Source organism: Ascidiella aspersa, chromosome 2 (assembly GCF_963924565.1).
Source record: "Ascidiella aspersa chromosome 2, kaAscAspe10.2, whole genome shotgun sequence".
NCBI lineage: Eukaryota > Metazoa > Chordata > Ascidiacea > Phlebobranchia > Ascidiidae > Ascidiella > Ascidiella aspersa.
In genome coordinates this window covers 38,853,609-38,878,968 of record NC_139448.1, presented here as the reverse complement: position 1 = coordinate 38,878,968, position 25,360 = coordinate 38,853,609, and the positions used below count along the sequence as shown (strand labels likewise).

At 38.2% G+C, this 25,360-nt stretch overlaps 1 protein-coding gene across 1 annotated transcript; it reads right to left on the bottom strand.

The window, feature by feature from the left end:
* Positions 1-3,696: 3,696 nt before the first annotated feature.
* LOC146165677 (uncharacterized) lies at positions 3,697-23,980 on the bottom strand. The gene is made up of 23 exons (XM_083380999.1): positions 23,911-23,980; positions 23,170-23,282; positions 22,596-22,796; positions 22,036-22,197; positions 21,148-21,320; positions 20,130-20,511; positions 16,807-19,570; positions 16,303-16,531; positions 15,143-15,396; positions 14,499-14,651; positions 13,922-14,030; positions 13,384-13,535; positions 12,134-12,212; positions 11,547-11,660; positions 11,010-11,074; positions 9,762-9,880; positions 9,117-9,294; positions 8,534-8,634; positions 7,953-8,076; positions 7,378-7,511; positions 6,757-6,879; positions 5,670-5,852; positions 3,697-4,535 (listed from the first exon to the last, which is right to left on the bottom strand). The coding sequence occupies exons 1-23, from the start codon at positions 23,978-23,980 to the stop codon at positions 4,293-4,295; spliced, it is 6,225 nt and encodes a 2,074-aa protein (XP_083237125.1). The 3' UTR covers positions 3,697-4,292.
* Between the last annotated feature and the right edge of the window lie 1,380 nt (positions 23,981-25,360).

Here is a 25,360-nt window from a genome sequence, read left to right as displayed (position 1 = left end):
TTATTTGGTTTGGGTGTGAGGTAGAGTTTGGATGGGTTAAGTAGTATTGTGATATTTTTTCAACCATATTTATTTCTTCCTTGCAATTTCAATTTGGTCAACTGACTTTGGTATGTTAAAAAAAGTGCTAGGATTCAGAAACCGTTTTAGCTAAAGTACTGTTAAGAAATTTCTTTCACTAAAAGCAAAGACATTTGTGGTTAGGTTGTAATGAGTTCAATATTTTGGTACTTTGCCAAAACTAAAACACCAGTTTTATGAATAATCTGAATAGTGTTAACATATAACGAAATGCGCCGGTATATTACCAATAAATAAACACTATTATTGTAATATAATAAAAACATAGAGTCCTGCTAACTACGAAATGCATCATTAAATCACAAGTGAAAGTTAATTACAAGTTGGCGCGTATTAATTAGGCAACAAGCGAACGAAATTTAAACGCATTCATGTTTGGCGCACATTAAAGAAAATCATTATGCGGTTTCAACAAAGTGATTATTTACAAAAACGCCGCCTTGTCCTAATTTTGGCCAAATATCGGAGATAAGATAACTGCACGAAAAGAAAAAAAATCACAAAGGAGAAAATAGTTTTTTACTTTTCTGCAACAAATTTCTTGAACGTGAGAAGAACTTAATCGCAGCCCCCACTCACAACGCTTCGTGCACTACCATCGCTTTCTCTTGTCTAAGATGGCATTTTTTTAACATTTAGGGGTTGACGAAATAATTGTAAAATACAATTGGTTATCCGAGTTTAACAGAAAATTCAAGATAAGAGTTTTTTAGCAATAATAAAGCGCTTAAAATTTTATATTATTTTTGCATCGGAGATTTTTAAATATCATTTTTATCCTTGGTTAAAAATAGTGTTTTCTGTGTCAATTGCTTTAGTTTATTTTTTTAACTAAAGTCTAACAAATCAAAATATATTTACCCAGTTTTATGTATAGGGGACATTTTGTCATTAATCTCTATCATTTAATAGAGATAAGTGGTTGTTTCGCCGAATCAAATTGTTATTATTATTCATATGCGCATTTTATTCAAGCAGAAACTAAAAAAAACATAAGTTGTTTATGTTTGTGGTCGAACACTAAATTTCCCAATTTTTTTGTTCGTTTGTGAATCAATTTACTAGCCGACCTATTTTGAAATTTTATTGTTAGAAATGTCTACTAAATTACATGGGACCTATACTTTTTCTATTAGTTTGAAAGCACGCGTTTTCGCATACTTTTTGTGCTAGACTCCTTCTTAAAAGCTCTCACCGAATTGTAAAGACAGATCAGGGCGCTCGTCTAGAATCCTACCACAACGAACATTATTTGGGTTAGGGTGCCGGTTAGCGTTTGGGTTTGGGTGAGTCCAGTAATAGTGTTAAACAATATTACTTGACCTACCCACACCCAAACACTAACCGACACCCTAACCCACATATTATGCATTGCTTAATAATCATTTCAACGTTGTGGTAGGATTCTAGACCAGCGCCCAGATCAGTAATCTCCGAAAATTTAACTTGTTAGTCAACTGCAAGACACAAATTAAGCGAAGTGTAGCAGCTCGACATATAGCCCACTATTAATGGTCGTGACAGTCTTTCACAGTCTCAGCCTAATAATAACCAACAAGGAATAGCTTTTCCGGTTTTAATCGAGTGAAGTTTTACAACTGTACGTGACCCCAACAACCGCTATGATGTAAGCTTTACTATTGGCAATGTTTTATGATTCAGATTTTTTTGATACTCGGCATGTTTTCTTTTATCTTAATACACGCTTGGATTCTTTGGTTTGCGCACTGAACCCATGTTTAGCTTGCAAACAAATGTATTTTTGATTATGCTGATCACATGGCCTATGACTGCTAATAAAACATCACACCATGTAGAATGGTGATTTGACTGGAAACATTTCAACAGTTCAACAACAGCTTAATAGCAAAGTCGTAATTATGTTAATTCGAATTGATTTATGTCCTGTTCAAGTCATTTTCAACAACTAGCAAGTCACGTCTAAATCATTAGAAGACATTTGATCAAGCCAATTCCAAGATGAGCAATAAATCAACTAAAAGATAATAAAAATAAAATCACGTGCAAATATTTAGTTAAACAAAACAATTTGGTAAAAAATGTTACAGAAAGCAGCTACAAGTTTAACACAAAATGACAAAGTCCAATTCAAATAACTTTCCCTCAAAGACCTGAGTCAAGCGATAAAAAGAGTGACTTATATGCACATAAGTCAGTCATTGACTTAAGTCATTACAACAGCTTAAAACTGAATCAGCGTTTTTATATTCTGCCAGTGCTTCAAACATCGTATAGCAGAAGGAGGAAACCTTTTTCCAGTGGCGAGCCAAACTAAACTCTGCAAGATCTCTGCTGGCCGTTATCATTTTCACTAACAATGTTGATTTAAAAACCTATGGCTTTTAGGTATTTTAACTGTGGGCTAACATCTCTATCACTCTCAGGGACTGAGATAGTTTTTGGTATGAAATAGAAAATGTCGTAATATATCAGTAGGACTATTATACCCAAGAAGTCACACAAAGCGCAAATTGTATTAAAAGTGCGTTAGTTTGGTTTATTTTGGCGAAACTTTCATTTAGAAAGAACAAGTGACGCAATAGGCATGTAACGCGAAATTTGGTCCGGGGCCAAAATTGATCCGGGCAGCCGCTAAAACAAGCCCGGCCTAACCCTAACCCTAACCCTAGCCAGACCTGTTTTAGCGGCTGTTCCAACGCCAAAATCGATCCGACCGGACCAGTTTTGGCCGGACCAATTTTGGCGTGACAGGCGCACATGGAAATGCACATATTGTCATTTTTTATTGCTATATGGTTATTATTAAAGTCAAAGAGCACACAAATTGGGTTGAAGAAAATTTTAGTTTTCCGACTTCAAAAGTAACTTTCCATAGTTTCTATGCGCATAGGGTTTTGGCTTATAGAAATTTGAATCAAAACGCAATTATAGGCCTACTTTAAAGGCAAATGAAATTAGTGAAATATGCTTTCAGTTGTTTTTTCATTGGCTTTTAGTTTTCTTGGATTTACGTTCAGATAAAAAATAACTGAGCTTCAAGGCATTGCCGCGTGCTCATGCAGTTTACAAAATAGATCGCTCGCCGAGTAATGTAGCCTACATTGGCTCGCCACCCCTGTGGCATCACATCGCATAACAGACATTATGAATGAGACGACTATACAGATAGTTAAACAAACAAATTAACAAAGGCTCTTTTATTAGATAAGCAGTTCATTGTGATTTCAAGAACTGAAACGTATATACAATGTTTTTTAGACGGACCTTGCTTGCACTAATCCTGACCAGGTGGATTGATTTCGGAAAGCCGTTGTGAAAGCACCCGGATGTCAGCGGTTGACTTGGGAGTTAAAAACTAACTTATTTTGACGTTAATTATTTCAAATGACCGATCTGTTGTTATGCCTGCCTAAATGGTAACTTCGGTGTAAGCCCCTGTTTAGCTTTTTGATTGAAATAATTGTAACTATAACTAAAATTGTATCGCAAACCGGGTGCAGCTGCCTCGATGTACCTTACAGTCGTTCGCTGAAGCCTGGAACAACTGCAGATTCTACTGCGTCCAAGATCTTGTCATCTATCAACTTTCAATCTTGTGTAATCAACCATCCACTTATCACAAGGTTCGCGCTCCCAGCGTAAAAGCTTGTAATAATTTGTTTGTACTCGTAAAATCGTGGCGACGAGGAAATAGCAGAGATAGAAAGAGGGGGAGGGGGGATTAGTGGGGGTATTTACAGGGGTCACGGTTCAGCGCGCACATAGAAATCGCACTCACACGAGTAAAATCGGGAACAAAACAAAGCAACGAAAAAAACGAGGTAAAAATGAAATTTTCTCAAAGAGCACAGTCGGTGTGGGTACTTTCCCCAAACTGGAATGAGATAAGTAAGACGAAGGCACCGGCTCTTTGGTGTCCGGAGGACCTTTGTGTCCGGACGTTGCGCTCTTCGGAGGACTGATCATGCTGGAGTCTCTTGCTCACTTGAAATTAATTTGAAGAGACAATGTTTCGTTCCTGAAAAAATAATTCCTCAGGAAATGTCACTGGAAGAAGATAAGGATGACAGCATCTTCCTTGGGGAGCCGATCCTGGTGGTCTTCCAGAAGGATCTCGTTTGTTCCTTTGAATGCTCTCTTCTCTTCGGAGGAAGTCTTGGTGGAAATCCGATATTTTTGAGGAAATCCAATTTTTTCGATTGACTCACATTTTCTCTTCGGGGTTGGTTTCATCCTTGGGGTGGGTGAGCGGGGGACTTCCCCGTGGCACCCCTGGCCTCGTGCCAGCTGAGAGCGGAGACGACTTCCTTGACGGCGTGGTAGATGATGTTCTTGAGCTGTAGCTTGTCCTCGTGGTTGGAGTGGGCGCTAGAAAGATGTCGGAACTCTTCCATGAGACGATGACACTTGTCGACGTGCTCCGGGGACACAAAGTCCTCGGCGACCTTGATGCAGCTGTGCAGGTTGAAGACCTGAGGAGGAAGAATGTGGTTAGTAAGGAACAATCAAATCAAAAATATCTAGTGCAGACAAATCTACAATGTCATAACGACATAATAAGCCAAATACACAGCAAGAACAACCACAGAGTAAGATCGAAATCGTCTAAAAAGACATAAATAGATAAAATAACACTTTTAACAGTTGGGAGCTTCTAAAAAGGAAGATTAATGTTGGTAAGTAGGTTTGTCCGATACTAGAGATTTGATTCCATACCGAAACTCAGTTTTAATCGAACACACGATAAGATCTACAGAGCAACAATATCTAGTGCAGAATACTTTATAATGCCAGTGTATTAATAGCAACGAAATAAGAAAGCAAAATACACAGTAATATCCGTGACAGAATAAGATCTAGCATCGTCTGGATAAGTCCTAAAACTGTTGGGGCTTCCCAAGAAGGAGGATGTGGTTGGTAAAAAGCAACCATATATAATCCAAAATGTCATTGTTTCACGACCCACCGAGATAGTAAAAATATACAGTAAAAGCAATGACAGAATAAGCTACAAAATTGTCTGATTAAGACTTAAATTCGAATAAAAAGGCCTGAATGGATAAAATAACACTTGTGACAGTTGGAAACTTCTAGATTGTGGCTGGTAAGTAGGGTTGTACGATGATATACATTTGATAGCAAAGCAATACCCGATGTTTTTAGACAAAAAGTTTCGCGGTTCGGTACCAAATGACGTCATTACAATGCTCAAACATCAGAATATATGAAAGTGAAAAGTGCAATGTTATTCTAACACAGCATAACATGCCTATTGCCTATAGCACAGTAGATGCCTTAACTGATGTCGCGCTATCGGATTGGATTGCCGACACCCGATTCAAACTTTTTAACGCTAAGCAAATTTTGGCCTTTATTTATTATTTAAAAATAACTTGACAACGTTCAAGTATAGTAATGACGTCATTTGGTATCGGACACTTTTTGTCCGAAATATCGGGTATCGGTTGTCGAATATATAGCATATCGAATATCCCGATATAGAATACGAGCCAAATAATTGCTGGGACGGAAAAAGTTGCATTAATAACCAACTTTGATGGCAGCAGCAAGGCTTACTACTAGCGTATATGTTGGAGGTTTGTTACCTGATGTGGCGCCCCTGCTGGGATGAATACACTGTCTCCCTCGCACTGGACAATAGGGTAAGCCTCGACTCCGTATTCATCAAGCAACCTCTTCCTTAACTTCTTGTCCAGGTAGATCTGCTGGTCGTGAATCGGGTCGTGGTCGTGGTCGTTCCCGGGAGAAGAGCCGGACTCTTTCTTCACCTGGAGGAACAATAGGAGGTTGAGGAGAAATAAGAGGTTGTTAAACCGAACCGAAAATAAGTTTCATTATTGGTCGTCTACTGTTTATGAAAAAAACATTCTAAGCACTTAATTTATAGCTATTTAATGACCTAAATTTCGATCGCTCGACGTTTTTCTAACATAATTCTAAAAAACATAAACACCATGGTTAAAACAATAAAAAATTGTTTTACGACGACACTTTCTAGACACATAACCAAGGCTGCATATAAAAGAATAAAAGCAATAGTCAACATAATTGAAACAAAAAAATGTTTGTTTTAACGGCAAAGATTAAACTTGATACTCCGACCTGTGAATTTAGGTCAAAGGTCCCAACATTTACACATTTAGTGCAAAATAAATCAGCAAAGGGTGAAAAAGCTGCAGTTCAACTGAACTACTACTTGATTGACACCTTAGTAATAATGTTTCTAATCCTTTTTTCCAAAACACGGTTAACAATAAAATCAAGGGATGTGTAGGGTATTTTGGTTATTTTTTCAACCAACGCTTTTTACAAATTTAAAAGAACGGAAGACACACAAACAAGCGCGAACAAATTCAATTCGAACTTTACATTTGTGCTTGTTGCTTTTGCTTGAAAGGTTTGCGCTATATTCTTTACTTGTTTGTCGAATGCAGTGTTTTTAAACAATTGATTATGACTAAATTGCTGTAAATAAAGTAGTTTGCATGGATATATTCAAAATGCTACACGTTTAAGAGGTTAAAGAATAACTACTATTTGCTCGATACAGCGTGTTATCGTGTTTTTTAAATGCAGTATTTTTAAACAATTGATTAGTTATGACTTACAAGTGTGTTTAATTTTGCTAAATTGAAAATGCTACACGTTAACGAACTTCTACTTGATAGCTACCTTAGTGATGAGTGTTCTTATCTTGTCGGTGTCGGAAGCCTTGAAGATGTGCCACAGAGCCCCAGCTTTGTGTTTCTTGGCTCGCTCGATCTGAGCATCGTCCACGTCACCCTCCTTTATGATCTAACAATGGGATAAAGGGGTAAAAAGTGTCTCTCGCCACACAGTGTCGCTGTGAAGGACACGGTTCGTTTTTAAAAGTACAGAATTAAAAACTTATCATTTTTTAAGTTCTGTTGCGTCGAAGGTGTTCATAATTATATTAAAGTAAAGCCAATAAACTGGCTTGACAATACATTATGCAATACACCACACTTAACACCACACGTGCGCTTTATTGCGTTCTTTGTTTGTTAAATGTTTTTAATTTGGACAAGAAACAAACTGAATTTAAATTATGCTCTGCGGGTGATTCCAAGCCCAGAAAAAGCGACCATGTCGTAATTAAACCTAATAAATTAATGTATAAGGCAATGTATCCATCAAACGTGTTTATAAATTCGTTGAACTAACACCTTTAGTGAAACTATGCACTTTATGCTCTGTGGCCATTCTAAACCCAATAAAACGACAACACCAACATATATACCCGTGTATTACTCCCCAGTGCGAAATAATTACCTTGACAAGTGTGTCTAGCGCCCCCGGTGGTTGGTCCCGGGGAACCCCCACATACACCATGAGGTTGCAGGCGTCTGAGATGTCCAGGTGGAGGTTGGTCGTACCTTGGCTCCAGTCGTCCTCAGTAACCCAACCTAACAACATAATGGTGGTTAAGTTATTGGGCAATAAGCGGCTTGGTTGGTATGAGGCGCCTGGGTTTATGGTGTAGTTTTACAGATGTGTTTCTCCGCCCATGCGTCGCGACCCAAACATTGGTCTCACTTTGATTTTGTTGGGTCGACGACTGCAGTAGTTTTACATGATTTAGACTTAATGAAATTGTAAGATTTCTCTCTCTTTTTCATTATTTTATTATTTTCTACTCTTTGCAATGAGTTTTATTCACAATAAGCTCACAAAAAGTTCGGTGAAGGAAATTGGGTCGACATAGCTTCGCTGTCATACCTATCGTTTAGTATTTATGCTGCCACGAAAAAAGGTTTGAGAAACACTGCTTTAACACACCGCTCCACAGAACATCAAACGTGAAAGCGCCAACATTCCAAGCCAGTTGAATATTTGATTCGACTCACCGTATGCGATGTACATCTTGGGCCCGAGGTCCGGTCTCACGAAGAACTCGGGTAGATGAGCCGCAAGGTTGAATTTACCCTCCCGTGACGTATAAGGGGGGAGGGGGAGCGCCTTCATCAAGTCCTGTGAAAATATCAACGGTTAAACCTACTCCTGCATGGGCTTTTGTATCCATTCCACGTTTAAGTACATTAGTACAACCTGCAGGCATTATGTCTCAATGAAGCATTAACCTGCTTACATTGCAGTTTATGTTAAATGTGAATACATAACCCTAACATTTGTCACGTTTTGATTTGATTGATCGATTTAAAGAACACTTATTTGGTTATTTGATGGTTTAATTAGGTGTTGTTTCATAAATTTGAACGCGCAAACCTTATTACTTTATGTGCACCGAAATAGCTAGTTTTTCACCTTTTGAATTCAGGCAGGGCATTCAAGGGCTGTTTTGAGAAATAAATTGATCCAATGTCACTGAAAAGGAAACACTGAAAAAAAGCTTTCATTCTAATTTCCCAGGTTTAAAAGCTGCTTTGGATGGTATGATGTCATCGACAGCAGTGGCCAGCAAACCTACCTTGAACATTTCCGGCATTGTGTCGATGAAGTCTTCAGTGGTCGGCCAATCCTTCAACTTCAAGATCATCTTCTCACCAGTATGCTCGTCACGCAAGCGATCTAAACACATTGGTCAGTTAATGTTGAACAACATTCAAGTCAGAACAACATACATGCTATTGTGTGGAAGTTCCAATTAAACAATAGGCTTTGTTTACGTCATAATGGGAGGAATTTAAGAAATAACAAAGCACACAGCATTAAGTTTTCAAAATGTGTTTTTTCATGTTTATTTTATGTTTAATTGGTATAAGTAAATCACCATAACAGCAACAGTTTTTCTTTTAAATATGGAAATAAGTCTGTGGTAAAATGTCGCAAAAGGAATAAAATTGGAGTTTGACCTAACTATTTCTTATTGTGATTGCCGAGTCATTTAATAAACTAAACAGATTTTGTAAAAATAAAATTGATTAAAAAAGAAAAAGAACTCATTAATAAAATATTTTTACCCTAATATTGCATAGCACCCTTCAATTTGAAAAAAAACATATGGTTTTTCCAATATTATAACACACAAAATTCAAAAGATTTCCACTTACTCGCAATGCATTCGAAGCCGTTCCAGAAGTCCTTGATATAAGCGTTGGTGATAACCGAACCCTCCCTACAGTTGATGAGCGCATTACGAGTTGGTTCATCTCCGTGTTCAGCGCATATCGAGTCAGGAGTCCACAAACTTCGATCCAGGTTTTTGGTGGCGCCAGATGAAACAACAGGCTGTGGGTGAAACACGGAATATTCATTAAGCGGATAACTTTGTTGTCTAATAAATTAGATGCTAAAGACATTTATTCAAAACGTTTACAAAATGCTTCCTACTTCTGCATGAGCTTTGATATTCTTATTACGTCTAACTACAACCTTCAGCCATTATGCTCCTTAATCCAGTTTAGTTATTAAAATGTGACTAGAAGTATAAAAGTTTATTTAATGGCCTTCTATTGCTGTCAGAGTAGTGACTTAATATTTCATTTTTCAACAAAACCGATTGTTTAAAAAAATATCTTTACAATTATTTACTGGAAATTGCAAGGGGCTTTATTAAATTAAATTGTCATTTAGTCTAAAATTCATAAAAATTTGTCTTAGCCACTATCTGCGCATAAATAAGACGATCTGTTGCTTAATTTATAGATTCTCCACATATAATCGCACATCCCAACGTACACCAGTGAACCACTCACCATTCCACAGAACCAGTGCATCTGGAAGTTGTCGATGCTTATTGTGCTCGAGTGGTCGTTCAGTGTCGGGAACTTGCCATTGCACATCCAAGTGTTGCTCAGGTGGCTTGGGATACGAGCTGCTCAACAAATAAACTAAGAGTTAGTCACTAACTACAGTTCTGCGAATCTTTGTTGCGAGATTCTATGTTTTTAGGATAAATTTGGAACCAATTTTAGTAGAAAAACTTGAGTTGAAAGAGGTCGCAGTTTTAATTAAAGGTGTGGCAGACTATTTAGGTTATGTTGGTCACAAAAAACAGAAACAACACTTTTTTGAAATAAAAAGAAAATCGAGTATCTAACATGGTGCGTCCTCAACTATTTTTTAAAGCAGGCGCGTAGTCACTTGATGTCGCAACAGAGCAAGCCACGCAGTAAGCATTTTTATTTTATCAAAAACGACCCGTATTTTTACTTAACTATAATAGGATTCAATCATGTCGGGAAACCTAAGGTAATTTGAAGACATAATGAATATAAAATATATCCGGTGTGGATTTGTGGGTAATAAAATGACAGCATTTACGAATATACGAATCGGCCAATCAATCAGACCTCTTAATCGTCGTACTAAATGTAGTAATACCACTTCATGCAGCGGAGTGGCGGTTTTTTATCGATTGTGGCTTGTAAGTGCAACTAAGGCGGGTAGTTTGATTTTAATCCCGTGAGGTTTCTTCCATTGTGTTATGGATCATAGTTGCTTGTATACTGCAATCGTAGGACATTCATTGCTGGGTTAAAGCTTAATGAAGGCTCGCCTAAAATAGAACCAGGACATAAATTATTGAATCCATCCACCTAATAACATAATGTGTCGTGTAGGAGGCTGCAGTCAAATTTAAGTCCTACAAAGACATCTCCATGCAAATAGTTAATGTAGAATGCTAAGCATATTCCAACGCTGTATGCTTTTACTGCAGCAAACAACCATAATTTTTTGGTTTCTAAATTGACCAGATTCCACTTGATGTAATATATTATTTAAGTTTCTCAGAATAAATACAAAACAATTACGTGTCCTTTCCCACAAAACAAAACATAAATGAAACTCTCACTGACTCACTATTAATACAAACAAAAACTTTTTTTTTCAGAAATACTAATTAACCTTATTACCCTACACCTCTTATATTACTATTTCCATGGTAACAGCCCAATCTCCATGACAACCGACCACCGTTCCTATAGCAACGCTCTACCCACCTGTTTGTTTGTTGTTGTTCGTGGAATCCGTTTCCTTTTCAGCGGAGTTGCTGTTTTTGTCGTCACTAAAAAAACACAAAAAAATCACAATAAATTTAAAGTCTACAAATATCTGGAGAGTGAAAGTCTGCAAAGAAGGATTCAATGCCCGGAGCTAATATTAAGCTTTTTAGCGATTTTTTAATTATTTACAGTGAACTAATTGGCCAAACAACGCTACGTCGACGCACAAACACGCAGAATAAGCAGGAAAGGGTTATCGGGAAAGCTTTCGACTAAAGTTTTAATTATTTAGGACTTTATTTATTTGTTCGTTAACTGTCTTCTTTCATGACGACCCGTCTAAAGTTTGGAACAACATAGACAAACCAAGTTTGACTAAAAAAAAGGTCATTTTTTTGACAAAATTCATTTATTTATTTATTTTATTATTTTTTAGTTGCACAGCAGTGCTGGCATCTTAATTAGAAATGTTCAGAGCTAGTAGTGATGGAGGTCTAAGGTTAGTTTGTCAGGTGCTTTACTCGTCAGCCCCACCTTGGGTTGGGTTTGGATGTGGGTGACGACTTTCGTTGCTCCCGGAGCGCGATGCTCGCCAGCCAATCGAGGGGGGAAGCTGAACTCTCGCAGTCGTAACTCTTAAAGCGGTTGCTGCAAAAAAAAATGAATATTTCTTACTACTTATTATGTTGCTAGAGGATTGCATACTATGCACGGATCTGTAATGTAGCTGGATAATGAATCGCAAATCAAAAAAGGTCGAGTAGATCAATATCATCTTCTTTCAAATCAGCACTAACTTGTTCGATTATTAGTTGTTAATGTTTCGCAGTAAATGTCGGCTCGTTAGTTGATGTCGGAGAAATCTATTTAACCTCGCTTATAAAAGGTGGTGGGACGCAATTCTTATCTTGTTTGTTTTACAAATTTTGGAATATTTTTACAAATTTTTTTAGGTTCAAAAACAAAGTATATAAAGCAATTAGAATAATTGCACTGAAAAAGCATCACAAGATATTAGCATATTAACCTTAAATGAACAATGGAATTTAGTTTTGAAATTGTTACATTGTTCCACAAAATAAAGTTTGCAAGAATAAGGAATAATATAAATATTTACTTACTTGTCACGATTCTGTTGTTTCGAATCGCTCTTGTTCGGACTGGCATTCTGCTTCGAGTTGTTCTGCGACATCATAGCGTCTGAAAAGAATTCACTTTTTAGGTAAAATACACTTTGAAGAATAATGGCTGGAGGTTGTAGTTGGACGTAAGAACATCAAAAGCCCATACAGAAGTAGAAGGCATTTTATGAATGTTTTAAATAAATCTTAAGATAATGGTTGGAGGTTGTAGTGAGACGTAAAATACATATCAAAGCTATATGGAAGTAAGAAGCATTTCGAAGGTTTGGAAGCTGTCTTTATTCATTTTCTCAACATGGTCACCTACTTCATTCTTATTAAGAGGAATACAATTAAAGTATATAAACCACTGCTACCTATATTGATATTTCCTCAAAATACTGTGTTTGTGCATTATTGTGTGGTGTTACATTTAATACAACATAGGAAATAAACAAAATGCTCTGATATTATTGTTCAACAAATTTAAAAATACATTGCAAACTTGACACACAAGTAGCGTTTCTAAATATAATAAACAAAACTTTGTTAGGCATAAATAATTAAATTTAATTAGGTAAAGAGTTAACTGACAAAATTTTTTAACATGGCTTGTTTTTGCCAACTTCATTGAGTTCACATGAAGTTGTTTGTTGAAAGTAATTTACTGGCGTCATAACATAAAGTAAGTTTGCACAGCCGGCCATTATGGCTTAATGTTAAACACCTTGCTTTATTGCGACATTGTTTTATTAAACCTCGTTACACATTAACATCACTATGCGGCACTATGCGCAATATGCGGCACTATGCAGCGTACAGTTCAAGGTCAAATGTTTTGACACAAGGTCAAGTTGTCAAATTTGCTTTAAGGCGCGAATCAACAACTTTGCGGCATTCGTCATGTTTATCGAGCATTGTTCAATTTGTTGAAAATTGCAAAAAACTGCAAAATGTTAAAGTTGGCTTTATATTCATTGGCCTCGAAATTTTTTTTAATTTTGAACAATTAAAAAGGGTTGGCATGTTAAAAATCTAAAATCTTTTTATTTTTTATTTTTGAATGAAACAGACTTTTTTTAAAGTAAATTAAGTGCAATAAAGTTGGTTCAGCAGTTTCACTTTTATTTATTTTTAAAAACTTTGAAAAATAAGTTGGAAATAAAGAGACATATATATGCCAAACGTTGAAAATTTTACCTACTTCTGTACGGCCTTTGAAATGGTTGTATGATTTTAGATTTACTTACTGTGACAGTGATTTTTGAAGAGTGGAGTTGGGTTGTTTGAGCGTTGGGGCAGGATCGGGGGCACAGTGGGCTTCTTGCACCGACATTGAGACCCTATGTCCCACTTGGTACGAGCCTGGTGGGTCATCTCACACAAGTCAAACAAGCTGGTGCTGAAAAATATTAACAAAACTTATATAATGTTTTGTTTATTTGAGGAAAACCGGCTGTGGAGTCTGACCCTGCACTCAACGAAATATCACATTCAGCCAAAGTCAGTTATTTTTAATAAACTCCACAGCCCTGCTTGATATTGCAGCCACTTAACATTTGCAAGTTTAATATTTGGATGTGAACATTATAGTACCGATTAACATATGAGTGGTAGCAATAAGAAGTTTAAAAAAAGTTTTCAGTGTTTCGTCAAAGTCCATAAAGCAAAAAAAGATAATTTCTACTCGATTCATTCAGAGAAAATTTACACAGTTTTAGTTTGGTAAGACTGGCTCCACTTAAACCTATACAGTAAGCATCGTTAAAGTTTTGATGTCTCTGTTACCTTGGGATGATCTGTGTTGGCATGAGGTGCTGGGGAAGGTGGTGCTTCCCCTTGGTACAACGCATCCACCGGTACAAGTTGTTCTTATCGCTGTCATAAGCCTCAAGTTCTGCAACAAATGAACAACAATAATATTTGCAAGGCATCCGCAAACAGCTTTATTTAAGTTTATTATTTTAAAAACTTTAAAATGCACATAAAATTCTTTAAGGGTAACCTATAACTATATTGAAAAAAGGGGTAAATGTTTTCGAGTTTTGTACAAATCCAATTCGCAAATTAAAGCAGTCGCAGGTCAGTTCACTATATTTGACACACATTAACTCAATGTAGGAAAGTATAATTTGATCTATTGTACTCTAATTGCATACAAATAATTGTAAGAGGCTAAACAATTGCGTAGAATGGGATTCCTAAAGATTTCCAAATATTGTTTGGCACCCTAGAGCATTAGAAACGGCATCCCAGTTGTGAACCAGTGTTTAACAAAATACTACAGGTATTTTTTACCCAAATCTGAAACAAAATTCCCTTTACATGCTATGCAAGCATTGTTTTTTGTTTTGGTTTTATTTACCTTCTTTCTTCATGGCAAGCCTTGCGTTGTAACAATCACAGCAAACTCCGAAGCCACATTTGGGGCAGACCCAGTGAAGGTTGAACAGGGTCGTCTCGCAAGCGTCGCACATCTCACGAACCCCGGCCACAGGACGCTTCCAAAACACTTTGGCTGGAAACGAACAAACAGTGCATTAAAACTGGTGTTTGTTGTGTCATTGTTGTTGCAAAACACGCTAATCGAATGAAACAAACAATGCAATAAATTTTATTTTATTTTTTTTAATTTAAATTAATTTCATTTTTTATTAATCATTAGGTTTATTTGTCATAAATTAATTTCTTTTTGACAAAAAGAAAAAAAAGGGTTATACCAATGTACATAAATAACTTTGAGTGCAAATCAATTTTAATAAATCCACAAAAAATATCTTCTTCTTATATGTACAAGCAACATTATTGTCTTACTAATCAACATCATTAAATGCATGTGGCAGTTATTGACTATATCTATATAGCAAAATATGTTTTGAAAAAGTTCTGAATAACTATATCTCTTAATCCCATGTTGGTTACTGTATTATGCTCAACCAATTTTATGAATATTTTGTTCAGAATGTATATAATTCTATCACATTTTTTTGCTGGGAGGGAGTGAATTACCTTGTTTGTCGACACCAAACAGAGCTTCGCGTTCCTTGTTGACGAGTTCGCAGAATTGACCTCCGATGTGACTCATTATGTACTTGCACGCTTCAAGGTCAAGTGAAGGTTGTTGTTGGGTGGTGGTTATGACTGCGCTGGAGGCTTTCACCTGGTCACTGTACGTCGGGAGCCACAACATCAAGTCTTGGTGCTTGCTATCTTCAGGATCGCAAAACCCGGCTCCTTGCAACGTTCCGTTCATAAATGCTAATCTGGAAATTAAAAAGTTCAAATGTTTATATAAATTGAAAAAAATTTAAATGTTTATGGAATCTTGAAAAACATAATTTACTGGGAGTTTATGATTGAAGTTTTTTAATAACGCTGCAACATTCCATTCATGAATGCAAAAGTGGAAGTTAAAAAGTTTAAACGTTATGTAAATCACAAATTTCTGAATATTAGCTCCTGAAAAAACATATTTTTACCCAATTCACCAGGAACATATGATTAAAAAAAAGTATATATGTTTTAAAAAATATATTTCTTGTGTGTGTTGTTGAAATGTTAAGACCTCAAATGCAAATCTAAACGCATTCCATTTATAGAGATTTAATGTCTTTAAAAATGGGACTAAATATATAGGATTTTCTTCAGATTAAAGTTGGCAAAGCTAATTGATTTAAAAATACTTTGCTTTGGTAATATACAAGGTATGTAATAAAATATTTTGCTGTGTAAGAGAAACAGATTACATAGAAAGCCATTTAGCCTAGTGACCCCGACCCAAGGCTTTATGTATGAGCTCTGTGAAACATTATTGGCATGTCAGCTATAAATTATTCAATATGTTGGATGGCAGATTAAGGGGGATTGTGTTTACACAAGCTCGTGCTTCTTCCTTGTTTAAATTCATAGTTATAGTAGGTAAAAAATTCCATACAAAAGAATGTCAGAATAACCAACGCAATTTTTTTAATTTAAATAATTTTTATACAGAAAAAATGCCTTTAAAAAAATGCATTTAGACAAGTCAGTTTAAATATAAATCAGTTTTAAAAATTGTTACCATTTTTTTTTCTTTGCATGTATATTTTTTTAATTACCAACATTCTCACATTATAATGCCATACAGTATATTGTTCCTACTTCCTAGTCAAGCTCTAACTTATACTTACTTTCTAAAGCCGTAGAATCTGCAGAATATCGTCGTATTTTCTTTCCGCTTGATGCTGCGGCACTCCCGGCACCGAGGGAGCGAAGGGGTTCCGTTGGAGCCGGACTGAGTGCCGGTTCCAAGGATGACTGCAATCTCGTGGCAGGCCGCGTCCTGGATGAACGCCTCGCCCGATCGTTTCAACTTAGATTGTTGCTTCTTGCAGTTGAGAACCGACATGGGCAAGCCATCTACAAGCACGTTGTTATGTTAGAATTTGTTTGTTAGTTACTGAAACACTCGTACATATGCAATACTGTTTTAAGTGGTTTTGAGGGGATAAATCAGTCTTTCCAACTTTACAAACAATATAAAAAAATATGGACTTCCTGTAAACATTAGCAAAAATGTGGGTCTAGTTGTAGGCTCAACGACATACCTTAAAAATCTGCCCTAATATACTTTCAATCAACCACTTTCAACTAACCCTTTGCATTACAGATTGCAATAATAAAACAAAACCTACTTTCTCCTAATGGCATTTCCTCGACTTCTTTGCTCTTCTTCGATTTTTTCTTGGTCTTTTTAGCATCACAGTGATCTCCGGTTGCAAACGATGACAACTCCTTATCGCTCCCGTCATCCTCTCCACCAGGTGACCTCGGAGAGTTCATCAGGCCGAGCAAATATTTTTTACTGTTCGATATTTGGCACTTTGCTTTCCTCAACGACGACTTCAGCTCGTCACAGGCGGCAACAAGACTATTGTCATGGTTACGCTCCTCGTCATTGGGATGCGAGGGGGAGGACTCACTGTTGTGATCTGGGGACTTCTTGCTCTTCTTTGCATCCTTGTCCTTGTGTTTGCGCTTCTTCTTGTTCGGATCTTTCGTCTTCTTCTCCTTGTCTTGCTTCCGATGCTTTTTCTTGGGTTTCTTCAGGGGAGGTGCGAGCCCCTCGTCGCTCGGTTTCACGTCGGTGCTCACGCTTAGCTCGGTAACCTGGTTGACGGGGGCAACCTCGGCAGGAGGTGAGCCGCAAAGGTCACCGGAGTTCTTACGTTTCATCGGATTGTTTGCTGGAGATCGAGTGGCGTCGTCCGACTCATCCGACATGCGAGCTAGCCACGCTTTCTTCAGCTTGGGGCAAGAGGCCGGGGGTTTCGACACTTGGGGGGCGTTCGGGGCAGATTCAGCCACCGGGGGGTGCGTCTTGCTCGACGAGGAGCTGCACGAGAAGTCGGAGATACTTGAAGCGTCAGAGCTGGGGCTCACAGCAACTGTAGGGGTCTTTGCTTTCGGGGGTTCTGCAGGGGGTGAAGACGTGTCCATGGGTAAGGTTTTTGGTTTGATGTCGTCTTGCACAACTACGGGGGGTGGGGGGTCTGTGGGGGTTTGCTGGGGTTGTTCGGGGGTCGTCTGGTGCACGGGATGCGACTGGAGCGGTTCATGGGGTAACTTTTCTTTCTGTTGTTGTTGTTGTTGTAACTGATTTTGAAGTTGTTTCTGTTGTTGCTGCATTTGAATTTCTTGTTGCTGTTGTTGTTGCTGTTGCTGTTGTTGTTGTTGAATTTGCTGTTGATGTAGTTGCTGCTGAAATTGCTGTTGTTGCCTTTGTTGTTGCTGTAGCATTTGTGGAGGCGGTTGTTGTGGCTTCGAGCAGAGATTCATCGGAGCGACGTCATTGTTCCGAGATACTTCAACCTTCTTGGAAAGTGGAACAATAGGAGATGCTTTCTCCGTAACTGGAGATGATTTTGTGACGGGGGTTTGTACGAAGGCCGACCCGTTCTGTCTTGGGTGCGCCACCGAGTGTTGGGGCTCGTAAGATTTAGGGGTGTCCCCTCTTCGACCTAGAAGCGCATCTTTTAGTGCGAGCTTGCTTGGGGCTCCTGGGTAATTCCCGTCCTGGCTGGGTGTGCCCCATAATATGTCGTGAGGGCTCATGTTCATCAAACCAGCCGCTGCCAACTCCGTGAGGACTTTGTTGGCGACAAAACTGATTGGAGCGGTCGTTATAGGAGTCCGGTTCTTGTCTTGCACGACCGGCTCCACTTTAGGTGGGTCTGGACATGGTTTCTTGTGCGCAGACGTTACAGCGTTTGTGTCGTGGCTGAGACGCTTGCGATGGTTTTTGTCAGCCTCCGATTCACTTGAGACAATTGGCTGCGGAGGAGGTGTTTTGCTGTCGTGGACGACAATTGGTTCGTCGGACTTTGAAACTGCCGGTGAATGCTTTGGGTAGAAGACGTGGCTTGGTTTGCTCGTCGATGTTTGGATGTTATCGTTGCTTCCGTGCACCTCGGTCACTTTGTAGTGTCCTCCGTTGATTATCACTGAAGTTGACGGTTTAGCGGCAGCAGCTGCGGCCGTTGATAACGCCAGCTTCGCTTCCATTGGTCCGGGGAAGCGATAAAGATTGCTCATCGCTGATTGGCTGAGAATCCTCGCGTGAGTTCCGTCTGGCATCAGAGGACCCAGGATCTCCGGGCTCGGCGATTGCTGGAGCGGCTTATGGTTAACAGCGTCACGCTCGTTTATATATTTCACCGACTGCGGGTCTCTGTATGATTTGGCGGGGGCTTTTAGGGCCAGTCCCTTGTCAGGATGTACCCCTCCGATATGGATGTCATCGTTTGTTGCTTTCGGAGAGGCCAGCTTCTGACCGGACGGACTGTACTTCAGCGAGTTGATGTTGATCACCGACTGGCCTACGGAGGCAGGTGCGCTCGATGTGGGGCGATTGTGAGCCTGCGAGGCCACCAGGTGGTGCTGCACAGCGGGGTGGTGCTGGTAATACGCCCAAGGGGGGTAGGGGACGTTGGCCGAGGTTGTTGGGAGGGCGGCCGTGGCAGCGGGCTTCTTTGGAACCGCTCGCTTCGGGGAGGTTTTCTGTCGGTTATCCCTCGAAGGGTCCTCCTTGATTTTAACCGGTTCTGGCAACACCGGCGGTTGCCATATCTTGCTGCTGCTTGCCACCGACTGGGGTGCCACAGGTGCCAGCTTGCCATGGTCGGGTGTCGATGCGGCAGATCTGGCAGCAGTATCGTTCATGAACTTTAGTTGCTGGTTATTGTCGAATAGTCGTGCCGCGTGTGCTGCCATGTACGTAGCGGGGTCCACCATGCCAAAGGGTGTGTTGTTTATGATGCTGTTCGGCTTGCTATCCATGTACTGTGCTGCCCTCTGGTGGATCGTGGTGCTGGGTTCGGGCTTGGGTCGATGCTCGACTGGCCGAGGACGCTCGATGACTAAGTTCTTGTTGTCAGGAATGTTCGAAGCGAGAAGGCTCTGGAAAAAAAATAAAAGTCCATTAGTTTTAATGCTTTTAAGAAATGAACAAAATGTTTGGTCAAAATATGGCGGTTTTATAAGATCGATCAATGATTTGAACATCAATGTAAATGTTAACACCCGAGTTTTATCTCCAGAAGTCAAATGTGGAAACTAAACTTAAAACCTCAAGATAAACATCCACTGTCAAGCTAGTAATGTGTCAAATAAAAACAAAAAATGTTTGCAACACCCATGCTTTGTTGTAGTAATTTCTTTTTTACCTGTAATTTTTAGTGATTAGTTGCTGAAGGTAATAACCAACTTTAACATATTCACCAAATTGCTACCCTTTAAAAATTGTTAGTGCTACGCTTTAAATTTTTTTACTAAATCCAATAAAATAAATTGTTTCAATTGGTCGTCGTTTGCAAATTAAAAAAAGAAACGTACAAGTCAGGTACGACATATTTAATATTTACATGTGTGTTTGGCACTTTGTGCTGCTCTTTTCTGCAGGCCCTGAGCTTTTTAAGAAAACCTACATAAAGGCAAGGAAACAATATTTCCAACTCACTTTTCTCCACTTCTCCTCTCTCTTGTTCTGCTCCTCCTCGAGCCGCATCAGAGCGATCCTCTGCTTCTCCTCCAACATCCTCTTGTCCTCCTCCTGACGACGGAGGATCTTCTCTCGTTCCTTCTCCATCAACTCGCTTGACAGCTGACCAGGGTGGGGGGGCGCACGGTGAGGGGACATGGTACGGTTCGGGGAGAAGTGGTGGGCACGGGAACCCCGGTCCGGACCCGGTTCCATGGGACGACGGGCCGGGGCTTTTGGCATCTGCGGAGGTTGCGGTGGAGGCTGAGTGGACTTCTTGATGATGTTGCTCTTGGACGAGGAAGGAGAGTTGAGCTGCTCGCGATGACGATCTTGTTTGTGCTGCTCGCTCACAAGTTTCCTGCGAACAAGTCCTTGTAGTTAATATTCTTTATCGACTTTCCTGTCTTTAATCAAACTTAGTCATTAATAATTTCTAGTCATTTATAAGAAAAAAATATTTCGCCACAAAATACGCATCATCACTCATAAGTGTCTTAATTCTAAGTAAATCCGAATAAATGAATCATTCTTTCCAAATGAAGAGGCTGGTGATTCCTTATGTTGTGGCGAAATGTATTTCTCTTATAAATGAATAGAATTTAATAATGACTGACTTTGATTATGACAGGGAAAGTCTTAAGAATATTTGAAATCATTAACAGTTGCTGTATATTTTTCGTGGAGAAACAACAAGTAAAATATTTCAGAAGGTGCTTTGGATTTAAGAACACACAAAAAATTAAGGTAATTGACAAATGGGGTGGGAAAGGTTACATGAACGCCCTAAAAAGATCGACAGGCAAAAAGTTTATTTTTTTTAAACAAAACATTTTCTTCTCACAAACAGGACCAGACATGGTAGTATTCAAACTAGAAGTTGATAAACAAAACCTTTAAGGCGGTGTAAGTGGAACTCAAACACTGCAGCCTTTTTTAAGTTTGTTTATGTCCCATTTATTTCTACTTAGAGTCCATTCTAGTTTTGTCAGCCTACCCCATATGTTCCTTGCTTAGTTGGGCCGCGGTTGCGTCCAGGATGGCCTGGTGGTGTTGCTGGACCTTGGGGGAACCGGTTCCGGCAGGGTCAAGACGGTAGCCTGGGTAACCGGCCGCTGCGGCGGCCAAGGCATCACGGTTGGCGCCGAGAAGAGCGTAACTTGCAAGCACCTGTGAATATTTCAATTTATATTAACATACTGCGTAAATGGGGTAGCATGAAAATGAGCGATGTTGTTGTGCCTTTCCTTCAATGGATAATCATGGTCGAAATGTTCGCAAGTCTATATTGGTTATTAGATTTGTGTAAAAAATATTTCATGTTATAGTTTACAATTTAAAAAATTGGACAAAAATTCTTTAAAAAAATCCAGCTTAAAAACGTTAGCAAAAAACATGGTAATTCAAAATAAAACAAATAATGTATGAAATCTGGCAGGGATTTAAAATGCAATGTTTTCTTGGCAATTAAATATGGAATTTTTGACATATTTGCTTCAAAAATAATAAATTAATTCCGAGACAGTTTGGCAACTTCTGCTCAAGCAAATTACACTTTACAGTTAAGATTTCAAAATTTATGAGCACAACTTAAAAACAAGTTCTGCATTCCCGCTAATGTGCTGCTGTCGGTTGAGCTGCATTGCTTATAAGAAATAAGCATTAATCAGTTAAATTTAATTAATATAGGCCATATCTTTGCAATGCTTCAGCAATTTCCTAAGATGTTAGAAAAATCTTTCTCAGTACGTATATTGCCAGATCTAACCATTTGAACTATTGTAACCGGCGACCAAACCAAATTAAACAAAAATCTAATTTTAAATGCGACCCATGGTTAAAAACACTTGTCACAAGACAAGACACCGTTTGCCTTCTTGCTCACCTGCTGCTGTTGGTTCAGTTGCATTTCTTTTTCGAGCATATCTTGCTGGAGACTTTGTTTGAACCACGAGGCCAGGTTCGGGTTCACGATCCCGTTGCTAGCGGCGACAGCTTGCAGGTGAGCCATCGCTGTTGGGTTTAGTCCGGTGGCCGCAGCAAGTGTCTATTGTCAAGTCAGAAGGGTGGTTATAGTAAAATTGTACAGTACATAAAAAACACATGAGACAGCATTGAGCTTCAGACATGTGAATAAGCTAGATAGCAAGTTCACTTGTTTAAACCGGTATCTGATACTAATATTTTTTTCTTTTTTTTTTAACCTTGGTTATGGTAATAATTTAAATTAATTTAACATAAAATAAGAATAGCATTCAGTTTCTCTGCCCATTTAGTTATACAAGTCATATTTTGCATATGAATTGAACTATGAGGAATACAGTAAACTAAACACATGAAATCATTTTTTTCAAAGAAATCAATATAATATTTTGATAGTATCCACATAGAAGTGGAATATTGGCATATATTTTGCTGAATGCAAATCTAGTTATATGCACTTACAGGGTTGCTGTAGAGAAATGGAAGGCCGTAGGGGTTCAAGTACGGGTTGGCCAGGAAATGTGGAGGGACGGAAGCCATTTGTTGTTGTAACTGTTGGCTTTGGGCAACTGCCTGTTGTTGTTGTTGCTGTTGTTGTTGTTGTTGTTGTTGTTGCTGCTGCTGTTGTTGTTGCTGCTGTTGTTGTTGTTGTTGCTGTAAGGCCTGCAAAATCATCAGTTGTAAAATATTGGAAATAACCAGTAAGCAAATTACTTAATTTAGAAAGGTAATTTTAATGCTTATTTATAAAGTATATTTATTACACAAAAAAAAAAACAATGGCAATTTATTGTATCAGGTCTTGTGAACAAACAACCTGCACTTACCAGCACAGTAACAGACTTAATAAAAAAACATAACAAAACATGAACCAGTTGACGCTAAAGGTACAAGTAATAAATTAAATACCAATTGTTGGACATTGGAGAGGTATAAGAAAGCACATAACAAAAGTATAGGTAACATTTTGAATACATTTTCATTTATTTTTTAATGCCTGTTAAAGTTAAGATTAAGGCGAACAAGTGTGCGTTACCTGCTGCGTGACCATTGCCGACAAGGTTCTGGCATTCGGGCTGCTTTGGTGCATCGTGGCGATCGGGTTGGCGGCAGTCGTCTCTGAACACAGAGACTCAACACTTTCGGTTTCTGGAAAGTACAACAAATAAAGTCTGTATTGTTATGATGCTGTTGGGTAAAATAACTTTTGTAAATTTATGAAATTATTTTTATACTACATTTAACATAAATCATTTGGAGCAAACAAATAAAAAATCGCTGTTTGTTTGGGTCAACTACAAGGGTTTGCAAAACTTCTAAAATCATTTTTGAATTCAGTTATTAAAATAAATAATTTTTTGCAAAGAAAAACGGAATTTGTTTAAATGAGAGAAAGTTCATTTATATTCTATGTTTTTACTGTTTTGCCTGTATTGTATAGATAATCAAAGTAATTCTGCTTAAAGAACATACTTGCAGAGCAAACGCTATAATAGAGAATGTCCATTGGTATGCTGTTAAGCAAAGACAAGTTTAACAGAAAAATTGAGACAATAATGCCACTTCTTACCGCTTCATTTTGTACAAAGGCAATGAAACTTGGCACAACGAAATAAGAGAAGAACTTTTTTACAAACTTTTACAAATTTAAACTCTTGTTTCTATTAACAAAACCTGAAAGAAAATAGAAATATGTATATCATGGGTGAAATAGTAACAGCAAAATCTAAGGATTAAAATAACAGCTTGGTACACTTATGTTTTTGCAATGTGATACCTTCCATTTGCGACTCTCTTACCAGGAGACAAGCCCTCCAGGAAAGGTATTTACGTGTCACAGAGCCCATTGTTAGTGGCTTTGTGAAGTGGAGAAATGCGTCACTAACATATTGGATGTCGTAAATCGGTTACGATCCGAATTGAGAGGGTGAAAAGGGTTTTTATGACAGCAACAAAGGAATTGTCTTCCTTTGTACAGAAAGACCAATGGGATGTTGGAAATTCAATATGGGCAGGAGTTTCAGAGGACTGTGAATTACAAACAGAGCACAAGAATAAAATTAGATTCAATTGCAATGAAAACAGTTGAACAATTGCAGCAATAATAGTTTACTAGCAAACATTTGCTGCTACATTCCATAAAACTTTATTTTCCGGGTTGCTATGCTCTGTTTTCATCAAGCAAATCAATTTACAACGACTTCATAAACAAAATTTAATCCTTTGCTTTATATTTGACCTTTAGAAAATTACAAGTAAGGTTCAGTTTGATCTTTTATGTCAAAAACAAAAACATGTGATGGTATAAGCAAACAATAATAAATTTACAAAATCTAATTTAATGACTTCCTTGTTTAAATTTAGCTGTAGCATAAATAGCTATTATTGTAATTCAAACTGCGAGGTCGTAACAACATTTGAAGAGACTGAATCATTGGGTGGTTTAATTGATTCAAGTGGGTCAATAATTATCATCTGCTGACACTAATGGACTTTGCCACAGAAATTCAGCTTAAAGTGCTGAATTGATGTTCACAGAAACAATCGATGATGCTTTGTTACATCACAATACATTGATCCTTAACAGAAGGTAGCGATTGTTTAGCTTTATGACCTCATAAGGGTGACAATCAATACACAACGTTGGTTGAATTAATGCCAGTTACCAACGCTCGTGCTTATTATCAATAGATTGTGCCATTTTAAGATGTTTTAAGAACAAACGAACGTTAACTAAATGACGTAATAAAGAGCGGTAAATACTTTCCAGTAATAAGCTATTCACGATTCCAATTTAGGATGGAAAGCGCATATTTGGCGCATATCCCGCTACTTAATAGGAGTGGCTGTAATGTTAGGTTCTACTGAGGCGCCTATACAGCCTTGGGCTAAAAATACAAGCAAATAAATACTGTTGGATTAAGCAGCTTTGAACAGGTCTGGAAAACACGCGCAAGGAAAATTGACCTTTCAATTAAAGTCGGCAATTATAACAACTATATTCATACAAATGCACTAAGCAGATAAACAATGCTCATCAAAACTAAAAATAATGCTCTTAATTACGGAATAAATCTGAAGAGTAAAGGTTAAATCAAATAAAATCAAACCCAAACAAGCCGTAACATAATCAGCAGACTAAACAATGCTCATTGTGACGCGCCACAATCAACAACTGTGACCCAACAATGAGAGTGTAATGACATGAGAATAGCAGGAGACAATGC

Excerpts from the sequence above, each read along its gene's own strand:
- LOC146165677 (XM_083380999.1), bottom strand. The coding sequence starts at position 23,980 with ATGGGCTCTGTGACACGTAAATACCTTTCCTGGAGGGCTTGTCTCCTG. Across the intron at positions 14,652-15,142 it reads GTTTGGTGTCGACAAACAAG|CCAAAGTGTTTTGGAAGCGT; the intron begins GTAATTCACTCC and ends GTTCGTTTCCAG. Across the intron at positions 9,881-11,009 it reads GAACAACAACAAACAAACAG|CTCGTATCCCAAGCCACCTG; the intron begins GTGGGTAGAGCG and ends TTTGTTGAGCAG.